The sequence below is a fragment of the Ictidomys tridecemlineatus genome, chromosome 2, assembly GCF_052094955.1.
Source record: "Ictidomys tridecemlineatus isolate mIctTri1 chromosome 2, mIctTri1.hap1, whole genome shotgun sequence".
NCBI classification, from domain to species: Eukaryota; Metazoa; Chordata; class Mammalia; order Rodentia; family Sciuridae; genus Ictidomys; species Ictidomys tridecemlineatus.
The window spans coordinates 177,756,278-177,771,758 of NC_135478.1; the positions used below are offsets into that span (position 1 = coordinate 177,756,278).

Genomic DNA, 15,481 nt, shown 5'->3' on the forward strand with positions numbered 1-15,481 from the left:
GCCCGCCTTCACAGACCGCGGCCGTGGCCCGCCTAGTAATCCCAACGCTGCTCACGCGGCTGACAGACCCTGGCTGGGAGTGGTGTGAGAACCAGAGCCCTCGTGCGCTGAGGACCCGGTGCTCGGCCACGCAGTCTAGGAAGCCAGGTCCGCTCCGGGCTTATTCGCTGTCTCGCTTTGCAGTTCGGAGCCGCGCCCCAGTGGCTGGAGTTGTTCCTCAGACTGAGGAGAAGGTGGGCGCCGGAACGTGACCGTGGCGCATATTTTAGAAAGAAAAGATAAAGCAAGTATTAAACCTAAGAACCCGGGCCTTGCGACGCAGGGCAAGAGACAATAGTGGACATTTCTGGGAGCTTCGCTGGCACTGCACTCTCTAGGCAGGCGGGTGTTAGTAACTGCCCCACGCCTTGATTGGCAATCCAGGGATAAAAACAGGCGGGAAAAGCTTGGGAACGAAAGTTGCTAAAGGGTGTTCTAAATTATTTTGTGAATCTAAACTCATTTAATACTCGTAACCACTCAGGTGAGCTAGTCTCACGCTACTGCGCATTATCCTTTGACTTGACTTTATCTCAGAGGGTTTTCCTTAATATAATTTTATCTCAATTATACGAATGGGGTCAGTGTTCTGAGTGAAGGTCACATGAATTGCCTGGGACAGTGTGCTCAGTTTCACATTATGTTTCATTATCCATAAAAAACCAAACTAGTGTTTTGGCATGTCCCAAACCGCACTTTTTTTTTTTTTTTTTGCCTTATGATTCACATAAAGAATAAAAATTCCAGGTTATGTTTTGACGTGCTATTTAGAGTTGTTCTTATAATGGCATTAATTTTCCTGAATAAAACAGGATATTTCAGAGTACCAGACATACACAGTATTTTGTAGGAAATTATTCAAATCAAATACCTTGATTTATCAATGCCAAAGAAAATAAAACGGAAAAAAAATAATAAAAGTAATACGATATACTAGAAAAAATCTTGTAGTTTTTCTATCTTGTTTTTCTACAGCTATCTCATGTAGTTTTCAACTTTGATTTATCTTAGAAGTAGAATTCTGTGGTATTCCTTTTTGTATTATTTATCTTATTTTTTATTCTTTTTAGATATACATGACAGTAGAATGTATTTTGACATATTATACATAATGGAATATAACTTTCTACTTCTAAGGATCTCATCCTTGCGGTTGAACATGATGTGGAGTTATACTGTTTGTTTATTCATATGTGAATTTGGGAAAGTTGTTAGGAATCATTCTACTTTCTTTCCGATTCCCATTCCCCCTCCCTTTCCTTCATTTCCCTCTGTCTTATCCAATGAACTTGTTTCCTTACCACCACTACCTTATTGTGTGTTAGCCTCTGCATATCAGAGAGAAGGTTCAACCTTTGATTTTGGGAGATTGGCTTATTTCATTTAGCATGGTCATCTTCAGTTCCATCCATTTACCAACAAATGCCATAATTTAATTCTTCTTTATGGATGAGTAATATCCCATTGTGTGTGTGTGTGTGTGTGTGTGTGAGAGAGAGAGAGAGAGAGAGAGTCTATTTAATAATATGAAAAGAAGCTAAAACAAATTCTGATCCCACAAACCTGATGAAAAATAAATATCATTGGCAATTGAAATTTAGAATGATGAGAATTCACCTAGAGAAAGGATATTCCAAGTGCAAATGGATTGTCTTTTTCAGATTTGAAGTAAATCTATATTCATGAAGTGTGACTCCATACAAACTACAAAATGTCAAGAAGGAAAAAAAGATCCAATAGAAATGTTTCATTCTGGGCAGCTGGTGAAAATCTGTGCCCCAATGGTTCGATATTCAAAGTAAGTGTTGTTAAATGTTAATGAACTGAGGCATAATTTCCCTTTTACGTTCTGCCTTTTTTAAGTACTGTAAGACCACTACATGGACTCTTCAATTCCTAGTTTTGGAATCATGATCTAGAAATGACTCCTGGTGCCTAGAATATGTGTGTGTGCACGTGCCTGAGTAAATCATCTCTGCAAGTGTCACATTTTATGTTTTTATAAATGGTGGCATTTATAACTCCCATCTATAAGGTATAGTAGATATTAAATGGATATAAACATTTATGCACAGGTTTTTGTTTGAATATGTGTCTTCAGACAAATGTATAAGAATGTAATTGCTGGATCATAAGATGTTTAGTTTTTGAAAAAACTGCCAAACTTTTCTAGAGTAGCAATACTATTTGACCCTTCTACCTAGCACCATATGAGAAATCCAGTTTCTCCTCATTCTAACCTACTTTTGATAATGGCAGTGTTTTGGTTTTTTTGTTCTTAATGGTATATAGTGATATCTCATTGTGTTTCTAATTTCTTCATGTCCTGTATGTGATGTTAAACTTCTTTTCATGTGCTTATTTGGCAACTGTATAGTTTTGAAGAAATGTTTCTTAATGCTTTTTGCCCATATCCTAATATTGCTCTTTTACTCTTGTAGTTTTTTAAATTATTATAAAATACATATAATATTTATCTTTTTATAATTTTTATGTGTAAAGTTCAGCACTGTTAATTATGTTTCATATCATGCATCTGATCTCTGAAACTCTCCATTCTTAAAAAACCCTTAAGCAATAACTCCATTCCTCTCCCCACCTAAACCCTGGCCACCATTATTCTACTGTTTCTCTACTTTTTCTTATGATTCTACTTATCTGAAGTACTGTAGGTGGAATCATATAGTGGTTGAGACTAGTTTTTTTACTTAGCATATTTTCAATGTCCATTCATATTGTAACATATACCAGATTTTTCCTTTCTTTTTTTTTTTTCAAGGCGGGGAGTTGGGGGGCAGGATACCAGGGATTGAATTCTGGGACACTCGACCACTGAGCCATATCCCCAGCCCTATTTTGTATTTTATTTAGAAACAGGGTCTCACTGAGTTGTTTAGCTCCTCGATTTTGCTGAGGCTGGGTTTGAATTTAAGATCCTCCTGCCTCAGCCTCTAGAGCTGCTGGGATTACAGGCATGAGTCACCATGCCCAGTTCCTTCTGTCCATTGTACATGAATGCTACATTTTCTTTGTCCATTCATTGATCGATAAAATATTGCTTCCATATTTTAGCTATTGCAAGTAATGCTGTTATGAACATGGATGCACAAATATCTAAATTCTTTTTGACTATATATTCAGAAGTGGAATTGGTGGATCACATGGTAATTGTGTTATGCTTTTTGAGGAACCTTCATACTATTTTCCATAGAAGCCATACCATGTTACCTTTTCACCAGCATTACACAAGAGTCCTTAATTTCTTCACACCCTTGCCAACTCATCATTTTCTAGAATTTTCAAAACTTATCCTATCCCATCCTACTGGGTGTAAAGTGGATCTCATTGTAATTTTGATTTTCATTTCCATAATGGTTAGTGACATGAGCATCTTTTCTTATTGGCCAATTGTATATCTTCATTGTAGAAATATCTATTCAACATTTTGCCCATTTTTGAATAGGATTTTTTTTTAATATTTATTTTTTAGGTGTAGATGGACACAACACAATGCCTTTATTTTTATGTGGTGCTGAGGATGGAACCCAGGCCCCGCCCATGCTAGGCGAGCACTCCACTACTGAGCTACTATCCCAGCCCTGGATTTATATTTTTGTTTACTATTAAGTGTTGAGATGTCTTGATATGACTTCTTTGTCAACTATGTGGCTTGCAAATATTTTCTCAGATTATATAGTTTATTCTCTTTACAGGGTGTTTTGCAAAGCAAAAGTTTTTTATTATGATGAAATCCATTTTATCAGTTTTTTCTTGTATAAATTTTGCTTTTGGTGTCAAGTGTAAGGTATCTTTGTGTAGCTCCAGATTCTGAAGATTTTCTCCAAAGTTTTTTCCTGAAAGTTTTTATAATTTTATGCTTTACATTTAAGATCATGATTCAATTATATTTATTTTAATGTAAGTTTGAGAGTTAGATACTTTTTTTTCCTAGAAATGTCCAGTTACTCTAGCCCTATTTGTTGAGAAATCTATTTTTACTCGATTGAATTACTTCTGCTACTTCACTAAAAAAAAAAAAAAAAATCAGTGTTTTGTATTTTGTTTCATTGATTTATGTGTCTATCCCTTCACCATTTCCACAGTATGTGGATTATTTATTGTAGCTATATAATAAGTTTTGGAATCAAGGGACTGATAACCTCCTGATTCTAGTTGCTTTCTTTTCCACTTAATTTTAGAATGATCTTCGTGTATTTACAAAAAAAAAAAAAAAAAATCTTGTGGAATTTCCATAAGAATTGAATGAAACCTACATATCAATTTGGGGAGAATTGACATCCTATCTATGTTGAATCTCACAATCCATAAATACGATGTTTCTCTTAATTGATACAGATTTTCTCTGATTTCTTTCATCAGCATTGTGTGGTTTTCACCATACAAGTTCTGTACATCTTTTGGAAAACTTAGTACCAGTTTTTTTGTTGTTTATGGTATTATTGTATTTTTAATTTTGGTGTCCATGTGGTCATTACTAGTAGTATATAGAAATACAATTAATTTTTGTATGTTGATCTTATATCCTACAAAGTTCTTGAGCCCTCTTCCTAATTCTGAGAGTTTGTTTTGTTTGCTATTTGTAAATTCCTTGGGATTATATAAACAACCGTGTCATCTACAAACAGATTTAGTTTTATTTCTTCATTTTGGTCAGTGCCTTTCATTTCTTTCCCATGCCTTACTTATTGCGCTGATCTAGAAGTTCCATCTATATGTTGAATGTGAGTGATGAGAGCAGACATCCATTCCTTTTTCCTATTTAGGAAGAAAGTGTTCTGTTGAATTTTTTGTGAATATTCTTTTTCAAGTTAAAGAGTTTCCCTCTATTTCTGTTTTTCTGAGAATTTTTATCACGAATGAGTGTATCTTGTCAAATGCTTTTTCTGCTAAACTCATAATTATGTGTTTTTTCTTTAGCATATTAATATGATAGTTCATACTGATGGATTTTGAATATTTAACCTTCTCTAGCAGGCAAAGGTGGGGAGAAGGGCACCATCTTCTTGCTGTCAGTAGTAAGTCTAGGTTCTTGGCCTCCTTGTTGCTGTAGGAAGGCATGAGAGTCCCAATTCCTTTTGGTGGGGGTGGCCTCATAACTACTGGCCTCATAAAAGTCCTGGCTTTCCACATGGTCTCGGACAACACACCCAAGGAAGAGAGTGCCTTATTACTGCTGAGTAAACATGGAAGTCTGTGCTCCTCATGTGGTCTACACTACTACCATTAAAATTGGGGCCCTCACAGGTCAATAGGGATGAAAGTCTCAGATCCCTACCAGGTCCTCTTGAACACCACTACTGTGGGATGTTGGAGCACCTTGTTACAACATTGGAGAGGGGTAGAAGTCCCCGCTTGACCTTTTCTAGTGGAGTTGAGGCCATAGCTTTTTTCTGTAATGTTTGACTGAATTTGAACCATTACCATAAAAAAGTTTTGTGTCATGCTTGGCTTCCCCTTTGCTGGTCTTTTAACTAGACGGACTTCCGTAGGCTATTCAGCACCCACTGGTGATTCCAGATCATCTTCTTCAGTCCCAAGGCTGGGGTATTTGAGTTTATAAAATTGAAGGAGCTTACCACCTCTTATTTTAATCTGGCAGCCTCTTAACTTTTCAGAATTTCCTGTGTTTATTTTACATATAATATAAAGGGTTTTTAGTTATATTTAGTAGGAAGAATAGGAAAAAATACAGCTACTCTGTCTTCTCATGGACAGAACTCTCCCTAAAAATACTTAATAATCAAGTAAATTAAATTTATAAATAGATATGATTATTGGTGTTTTCTAAATGCATAATTTAAGTTTTATATGCTCACAGGTTGGCTTTTAGAACACTAGTAAGAAAATACTGTTGTGATCTGTGTTATACACCAATGATAGTTGCTGCTGATTTTGTCAGATCTATAAAAGCCAGAGACAGTGAATTTACCACAAACCAAGGTATGTGAAACCCAGTTTGTTTACTTTGTAAAACTTACCAAAAAAATTTTTTGTTTGTAACTCAGCTATTTATCTAATCAGACACAACCTATCTTAGTTTATATGATAAAATCCTTTCTTTTTTTTTTTAAGTTGTATTTGGACACAATACCTTTATTTTACTTATTTTTATGTGGTGCTGAGGATCGAACCTAGGACCTAGCACATGCTAGGCACGTGCTGTACCACTAAGCCACAATCCCAGCCCCAAAATCCTTTCATTTTTAAATGCCTTTAGTATTTTACATATAATACAGAGAGCTTTATAGGTTATTGGTGATCTACCAAAATATATGGTCAGCCTTTCTTCAGGTATCCAGCCTCTCCCCTGGATTATCAGAATAGATCTCTGTCTTACAGTCTATAGTGTTGTACCATTCCAAACTATCTCCATACTGCTCAAAGTGACCTATCTAAAGTGTCAATTTGACAGCATGAACAACAGTAAGATCTTGTCTCAAAAAAAAAAAAAAAAGGTAATGAAAGTTTTTAGGCTTCACCCCAATCCTACTGAATTAAAAACTATGGGTCCTGCAATGTATTTTGAAAAGCGTTCAAATAATTCTGAACTTGCCAAAGTTTGAGAATCCTTGACTTAAAGACTAAAATTTCTGCACCTGAGGATAAGATGCCAAGTCCTTCATGACCTACTAGCCTGTGAATAAATCTTCTGCAGCCTTAACTTCCATTAGTTTCTTCCCATAGCCCACAACTTTATTCTTCAAAAATACTACATTAGGGTTGGAGTTGTAACTCACTGGTAGAGCACTTGTGTAATATGTATGAGGCACTGGGTTCAATCATCAGCACCACATAAAAAAATAAATAAAAAAATATAAGTTATTGTGTCCATCTACAAGTAAAAATATTTTTTTAAAAAAACACATTATTTTATGTGTCTGAATATACCTTGTTCTCTCACACTTCCCTACCTAGAATATTGCACGTGTAATGTTAGTGACTTGGAAGCCTAAGGCAAATTACAGTTCATGATTCTTAATTCAGTATTCAAAGTTTGTAGCCAGGGAACCTTTCCTAATCATTCTCCACTTGTGCCCTATCTCCTTTTATTGCACTTAATCCTACTTTTTATAATATCTTCATTAATTGTGCTACTCTTTCCCACTAGATGATGGGTTCTTTGAGGGCTCAAGCTATAAACATAGCTTGATGTTTGTCCTCAAGAACTAACACAATGTGAAATCTGTTTGCCCAATAAATGGTTGATAAGTTGAAATTCTATAACAAAGTAGAAAAGGGAATAGCACCCTATGTCCACATGAATAAAAAAGCAAATTCTACCCCATCATAATCACAAGTCAATGGATTGCCCTAGAGATCTTGAATCAGTACAACTATGGCGATGTCCAGAAATTTTTATAAACACCCAGTGAATCTTATATTGGTAGTCCTCAGAAAAATTTAGATCTATTCAGAATTTATCATGTTCTTTAAAACCTAGGAAAGCTATGATATCTTTAGCTACATTAAAATTTAAACTTTTATATATAAATATACAAATAGAGATAAAGAACTAGAAAAATAAAAACACTCTGATTAATAGTAAAACTAATTTATTTTTTAAATTACAAATGATAGTAAAAGAGGAATAACTAATAGAATTACATAGAAAAATTTACAAACATGAAAAGAGCTCACAAAGATATACAAATGTTAAGATATGCACTGTAGGATAAGTTGTAAAGAAAGAACTATATTGCTATGTATCAGTACTGATAAACTCTTGCAAGATAATTTTGTAATATCTGTCAATGTTAAATGCCTATTCAGCAGTTATACATCTAGTAATTTATCCATTCTATGAATATTTTCACAAAAAACATAAATGCAAAACTATCCCTATTGTAGCTGTATTTGCAAAAGCCACAAATAAGAAGCAATCTAAATTGTGTATGGTTCATCTGTACAGTGGACTATTAGAGAAATTACATCTGAGTACATATCCCAGCTCAAGAAAAGTAGAGTGGTAGACATAGCAATGTATGTGGAATTGTTCACATTAATTTGTTTACATATAAAAGGTTTACATATAAAATTGCTGAGATATAATAAACTAACTCCCATAATTAGGAAGTGGGTCTTTTCATCAAAAAGTACTGAAATACTTTTAATTTTTATCTAATTTTGTGCTGTTTGAATATTTGTGTAAATTTATTTCAATTTTAAATAAATCTTTTTGAATATTACCTTATTTGAATAGATGTTCCTTGTGCTAAAAATATTTATTGCTATTTTATCCTGTGCAAACATTAGAGTTTCCTCTGTGTGTGGGGGGGGGTGTGGTTTTTTCCTATGGATTTTAATGTTGAGCTATTCATTTTATTAGGTGATTGCCCATTGATTGTTCAGTTTGCTGCCAACGATGCAAGACTTTTATCTGATGCTGCTCGTATAGTCTGTCCTTATGCGAATGGAATAGACATTAACTGTGGTTGCCCTCAGAGGTAAAGCTCAAAGAAGTTGGAAGAGTTTTCAAAAAGATTAGAAAAAACTTTATGAACATGGTAAAATTTCTTTCTAGTTTTCCAAAAATTAAAAAGTAAGAACATAGAATTAAACTACCAGGATTCTACAAAAGGAAGGAAAAAATATTTAGAAACATAAATTCAAAGATCTATCTGATGACTGAAATGATGTGTAGACTTTTGAAAAAAGTCCCCTTATCAATAACATTTTTGTGTAGATCTGCTTGAACCTTATCCAAAATTATATGAGAAATGTAGCGACTACAATAATCCCTAAAATGTATTTTACTATCATGTGATATATATTCTTGCTCTAAAAAGTGTTTCTATGATTTGATAGAAACTGCCTATTTTCTTCTTAATTTCCTTTAAAAAAAATACCTTATTATAATCATTCTCTTTTTTTCTTTTTTTTTTTTTTCTTTCTCATGCCAGAGTTATTTGGTTGGGTTTAAGTAACTGGATTTGAGTAAGCTGTACTTAACTTGCCAACATTATCCCTACTGTACTAGGTTATCTGTCAATTCAAAATGCATCCAAAGAATTAAATCAAGTTTTAAAGTGCATCATAATCCAAACCAGATTAGACGTATTGTATACTCATTAGAAGAGTTAAAGAAGCTATTTAGTGCTGTAAGCCAAAAATTTTGAAACTTAATAAAACCTCTTGTTATGTACAATAAGCATCAAATTTGGAATTTAAAATATCTGAAGTAATTGCTGTTAATTACAAATATTTTAATCTGTTTTGGTTGAACTAATTCTAATTTAGTATTCTGATTTGCCAACGGAAACTATTTCCCTGGAGTTGTTTGGTTTGGTTTTGATCTGGGAACATGTTTTCCTTATCATTATCTTTTTTTTTCCCCATAAGTTGTTTTCCTAATCTTATTGATCTATGAGTTTTTAAAATCTGATTCATTCCAGATCACTAAATAAAGAAATATACAAATACATTTACATTTCAGTGCTTTTTTAATTTTTATCTTCTCTTCTACCTGTTTGTAATTCATTTGTTATTGTGTTTGTTTTACGAAGGTGGGCAATGGCAGAAGGTTATGGAGCTTGCTTAATAAATAAGCCAGAGCTTGTTCGAGATATGGTGAAACAAGTAAGAAATCAAGTGGAAAACCCCAAATTTTCAGTTTCTATTAAAATAAGGTAAAGTCAATATTTTAGTCTGTTGACAAAATAATCTAATGATTAAGAATTAAAAGAATATTTCTTTTGTTTGGTGATTTGGGAATATCTGTCCTAAATAAATTGGTAGTTGGTTTATGGAATTTTTGAAACAATACATTTAGTAAACAAATATATACCCTTCTGTTTATAATCCTGAACACCTTTTTAACAAAAATTAAACCTCCCTTTATTAAAAGACTTCACCATTCCCTCAACTTTTTCCAAGTTCTCTTTAATTAACACTAAAGAAATATTCCTAGCACGAAGAATAAAAATGAAAAGATATTTGCACTAAAATATTACAATAAAAATAAACTATAGTAATGTGTTTTTGGTGAAAAGTTAAAAACATTTAACAGATAAAGTAGTATGTTCTTCCACTTGGGGATTAGGGCATTCATATCAAATCTTGACCCATTATGTTCCACAGTCCTATATAAAATTGAAAACTTTGGACTTAGTGGGTTGACGTAGCATCTTTCACTTCATCTATCTTAGTATTTTGATGACTCTTTCATTATCAAAGCCAAAAGGGAGAAGCAATAGGTAAGATAAAACTCATTTGTTGTCCTGTTGTTGCCAATTTCAAAGTAAATAAATTTGAGGTCTTGGCTGGGAATAATCCCTGAAAAGATCCTTCCTGATAGTGGCATGACATTATAACATAACTAAACAATGTAGTATATAAAATACCAATTTTTTAGTGAATTTTAGTATTAAGATTTGTTTAATATGAACAGATAGGTGTAATTTTGAAATTATAGGATCCATGATGACCTTACCAGAACCGTAGATCTTTGTCGAAAGGCTGAAGCAACTGGAGTTTCCTGGATTACAGTCCATGGAAGAACTGTTGAAGAAAGACACCAGCCAGTCCACTATGATGCCATTAAAATAATAAAGGAAAATATGTCTATACCTGTAATTGCTAACGGAGATATCCGGAGTTTAAAAGAGGCTGAAAATGTGTGGCAGATTACTGGGACAGATGGTAAGAAAAAAGTGCTTTGTTTATCTTTTAATTAGGAAAAAAAAGGATAAGGTAGTAATGTTAATTTGATTTTCATTATTTTCTTTTAATATTGGGCTACATTTTCCCATCATACAGATTTAAGCTAAGCAGTCTATTAAAATGCTATTCATTCTCCTACTTAGAAACTATATTATTTTAATGGGGATAAATTAAGTTACTTGTCTTCTACCATCATATCTAGTGACTAATTAGGAATTTTCCAATAACCTACTAGTAAAAAAAAAAAAAAAAAAGCATCTGAAGTTAATAAACTCAGGAGTAATCAGAGAAGCCAAAGGAACGGTGGTTTCGTTATCCTTTAAATTATTGGTATACCAAGCCAAGCACTGTAATAATTTACCATAGGGGAGAATGCAGATAAACTTTGACTGAAAACCTTCTGATTTATGACACTGTGGGTTTACCCTAAAGAAAAACTAAAAACTAATTTTGTAATGTAGAAGCCTTAAAAAATGAAGAACTTAAATACATTTAATTTCATTCATTTTCAAAAGGTACTAAAATAAAATATTTTAAATTATTTAATTAAACAGACTAATGTAAATAGAGCATTGTGAAAATGTTTAGTCATAACTTGTTTTTTAATATTCTACATTTGTTTCATTGCGTTTGAACTAATAATCATGGGCACTTAAGGTATGGACAAACATGGTCTGCTTTAATTTTAGGTGTGATGGTTGCAAGAGGACTCTTAGCAAACCCAGCCATGTTTGCTGGATATGAGGAAACCCCATTGAAATGCATCTGGGACTGGGTTGACATCGCTCTTGAACTTGGAACTCCTTACATGTGTTTCCATCAACATTTAATGTACATGATGGAAAAGATAACTTCAAAGCAGGAAAGAAGAGTATTTAATGCACTGTCGAGCGCATCAGCAGTCTTAGATTACCTTACAGAGCATTATGGCATTTGACTGGACTTCCTAAATTATATTAATATATACTCTGTTTTATACTTTATAAAATATAAGGTTGCATCTTTGTTTTTACTTTAAATCAGTGGCTCTAGGTCCAAACACGGACAAACTGTTCAGAATCTTGTTATGGTTGGGGGAGGAGGGTTTCTCTAAAGGAAATGTTTTTAACATTTTTAAATAAAAACTTTTTATTTTAATACTAACAAGGTATGACTTATATAATATCTGTACCTTAACAAGAAGTACATTTTCAATAAAAGTCAGTGCAGAGTTCTGGTAGAATAAAAGCTAACATCATATAAAATGAACAAGAAACTCTTAAATAGAATTATTCTCATATATAACTCGAATGTTTTTCAGGCAACTTGAAAACCTGGGAAATGTATAGTGATTAAGGCCACCTTTTCTGGGTCCCCAAAGAACACCTCAAAGGGTATTGCCTTTTCCTAGACCATGGAAAAGAACCGGGAAAACGGACAGAATATGTTGTAATGCTACAGATTCTCCTGTGGTTTCAAAAACAATGCTGCACGACCACCCAGTCTTGGCTCTTGTACAGTTTAATTCTGGACACTTGAAAGTTTTAACCTCCGCCGCAGACACTGGGTTTGCGCAGCCCACTTTAGTGGTTTCCAGATCTGGGCCTTCGCCGCTCCTCCAAAAGCGGTGGCGCGCTGGAGAAACGCGAGCCCGCCCTCCGGAAGAAGTTGCACTTGCGAGCCCCGAGCCTGAGTCGTCTTAGACTACAATTAGGAAACAATTATTACCAATAAACGTGGCCTCGCCGCCGGTGACCTTAGCAGGACGGCAGCCTAAGGCGGGGGGAAGCCGGTTCGCCCGCCGCTCTCCACTCCCCCTTCCCTGCCCCCCACTTCTCTCCCCCTCCCCCTCCCCGTCGCGGCGTCTGACGTCCCGCGCGTCCGGCTGGCGGAGCTGCGCGGAGAGTCAGGCGGGCCGCAGCGCGGTAAGGCCGGGCAAGACCCGCGGGCCGCGAGGCTGTGGGCTGAAAACCCCAGCGGACCCGGCTGGCCCGTGGCTTTCGGGGGGCGGGAGGGCCGCAAAGCGTTAGAGGAGGGTGGCGTTGGACTGTAGGTGCAGCGGCCGGGCGGAGAGGAAGTCTTTGCGCCCTTTGGCCGCCTCTAGGGTTCTGCGCGGCTCGCCAAGGAGGTGGAGACGCCCAGGCCGGGTCTCGTCCGGTCTAGTCCCGTCTCTTCCTGTCCGGTCCATTCTGGGGTGTGTGCGGGGCCTCAGTTCAGCCCTCGGACGAAGCAGTGTGCCCCGGGGCCTTCAGCCCAGTTTTCTTTCAAATGAAGTAAAGTAAAATAAATGTTTCTCCGTTCAGGTGTGAAGAAAAAAATGACAATCCAATGGGTGGCAGTTGCAACCTTTCTTTATGCCGAAATAGGACTCATTTTACTCTTCTGTCTACCTTTTATTCCTCCTCAGAGGTAGGAAACTTTCAAATCTTAAAAATACTAAATATTGGACTAGCTCCTTGAAAACCTGGGAAATGTATAGTGATTAAGGCCACCTTTTCTGGGTCCCCAAAGAACAGTGTGATACGGAAAGGTTTTCTTAAGATTGAAAAGTTTTCAGAGCCCGCTGTGCAAAGGGTATTCTTTTAAAAACTTACTTAACAGATTAGAACTGTTTCATGACAATATCTATTTAAAATTTATAAAACTTTATTATGTGTACAAATGATAATTTTTTCCTCCCTTCTCAAAGGAAACAAGCCGAGTGCGAGTCCTTCTGATTCTGTTGATTACATACTTTTGATACTTGCCCTGTCTTGTCATGAGGTTTTACCTTTGTTTTATTGCCCTGAATTGAAGCAGTGGAATAAAAAAATTAAAAAAAATTATTTTTACAATATAGCATGTATTTTAAAAAATGTTAAATTGAGGCAGTGGAATGGCAATTTAGAAACCAAAGCCTGTAAGTTCTTTAGTTTTGGCATTATGTAAACTATGTAAAATGACGGCATTTTATTACTTTTTATTCCACTCAATGTATTAAAAGGGCCAAATGTGAAAGCTATCAGACAATGTATTAACATTATTTCTTTAGTAAAGGACCTTTTAAGATCTTTAAGAACAGAAATTTCAACCCAAGCATTAACACACTTTACCTTTAATAATCTACTCATTAGGGGATTGGTTTTAGATCCAGGAACTTGATTGTATGGATAGTAAAACAGTTTGTAATAAAATGTTGCAAGATATTTGTTTATACTCATGACTTACAAGAAAATATTTCATAAGTGAGATACTAGAAATATCTTCTTAAACTACACTGTAGTAAAATAATGGGACTGGATGAAACTTTAGAAAGTTTTACCATGGCTCGAGGTCTAGGTAGTCTTTCACAACTCTACTTGCTCATTATCTACCTGGTTCAACTCACTTCTGTCTTTGCCTATCATTGTTGTTTTTTTATTGTTGGGTTTTTTTTTTTCCTTACTAAAGAGAAAAATCATATTGTTAGTGGGGAGGGAATCTTCAGTTATCTCATCCAACCCAACTCATTCCTTAGATCCCAGAAAAGGCAAATGGCCTAACCAAGATCACCTACGTGGTCAGTAGCAAATTCCAAACAAGAATCTTGCTTTCAGTCCAGTGCTGCTTCTTCATCATACTGCCTCTCATTTTAAACCCTCCATAATGCCTCTTTTGATTTTTGTTAGTATTTGCAGCAATGGACTCCCATATATTCAAAATTTGCTTCATTTATATATACAAGAGAAAGATCTTGTTTGGGAACATCCAATATACAAGTAAGGCTTGAAGATTTGCAAAGAAAAAAAAAACAGTGCTGCTTCAGTTGATCTTTCTCCATCAAAGTGATTCATAATTTGAGATCAGACTTTTTCTTTCTTCCAAATATTTTTTATATCCATCAGGATCAAGTAGCTGTTACATTGATGTGGGTGTTTGGGCACATGATATATAAATATTCTCATGTACAAATACACATAAGAAATATGGCATATTTACACACAAATAACTTATACTATGTCCCTTTTCTTTGTGTATACACATCTTTTGACCTTTTATATGTGTATCTTCATAATCTTCAACAAAAAAGTTTTGGTCTTTTCTCATATAACCCAGTCATAAAAGGCACAGGCTCAAAATCACTCCCTGGGTATTATCCCAGTTCTCTGGTATTATTTATTAACTGTGTGACATTGGGCAAGTTATTGACTCTCTCCAGCTAGTTTCCCCTTCTATAAAATAGAAATAGTACTGTCTATTATATAATATTATATTATATAAAAGTATATTATATAATAAGACCTCTTACTCCTGAAGTGATAATGCCTCATATGGTAATTGTATTAATTAAGTAGGATAACTGTGTAGGATTGCTTAGAACCAATAATATAGCAAGGTTTAGATGCTCTTGAATTGAGTCTTCCTATTGCTGGTTGTTCCGTACAGAGAGTCACTTCCATTCCCTCTTGTATTGACCTTTGAAATGAGGTTAAGTGAATTTACATTTGGACATAGATCAAAGTATTACCACTTATGTTCTTGTTTTAAAAGAGTTTTGTAATATAAAATAAAAGTTTTGTAATATAGAATTTGAATAGCACCTGTATAAAAATACTTAATTCTAAGTATAGAAGTAAGTATAGAAGTATATTCTTAGAACTAATTTAGAACAAATAAAAAATTAAATAAAAAGAAAGTATAGAGGCAAAAATTGTTCCATTTGTTATCAGTCCCTTTTCCCATCAACTTCAAGTCATTAATATTTATAGTTGTTTACAAATTTTACCAGTGAATAATTTGTCGTAATCTTAAATTAAAATTCTTT

General features: G+C 34.7%; 2 protein-coding genes across 6 annotated transcripts in view; both read left to right on the forward strand.

Annotated features, from left to right (window-relative positions):
- Nucleotides 1-16: 16 nt before the first annotated feature.
- Nucleotides 17-11,865, forward strand: Dus4l (dihydrouridine synthase 4 like). Of its 4 annotated transcripts, none has more exons than XM_021722427.3 (7): nt 17-283; nt 1,701-1,837; nt 5,879-6,000; nt 8,387-8,504; nt 9,564-9,686; nt 10,472-10,698; nt 11,409-11,865. In XM_021722427.3, exons 2-7 carry the CDS (start codon nt 1,722-1,724, stop codon nt 11,654-11,656), a joined length of 954 nt encoding a protein of 317 aa, XP_021578102.1. In that variant the 5' UTR covers nt 17-283; nt 1,701-1,721; the 3' UTR covers nt 11,657-11,865. The 4 variants fall into 4 exon arrangements, with proteins under 4 accessions (XP_021578102.1, XP_077896370.1, XP_077896371.1 ...); XM_078040244.1 differs by having other exon boundaries at nt 17-233; XM_078040245.1 differs by having other exon boundaries at nt 19-147.
- A 539-nt stretch (nt 11,866-12,404) lies between these two features.
- LOC101977061 (B cell receptor associated protein 29) overlaps nt 12,405-15,481 on the forward strand; it is a 41,721-nt gene continuing 38,644 nt past the window's right edge. Inside the window, exons 1-2 of one of the 2 annotated variants that reach the window (XM_005319446.5) lie at nt 12,405-12,623; nt 13,002-13,107. In XM_005319446.5, coding sequence (XP_005319503.1) covers nt 13,016-13,107 — 92 coding nt within the window. In that variant the 5' untranslated portion in view covers nt 12,405-12,623; nt 13,002-13,015. The other variant, XM_013356045.4, reaches the window with a different exon arrangement.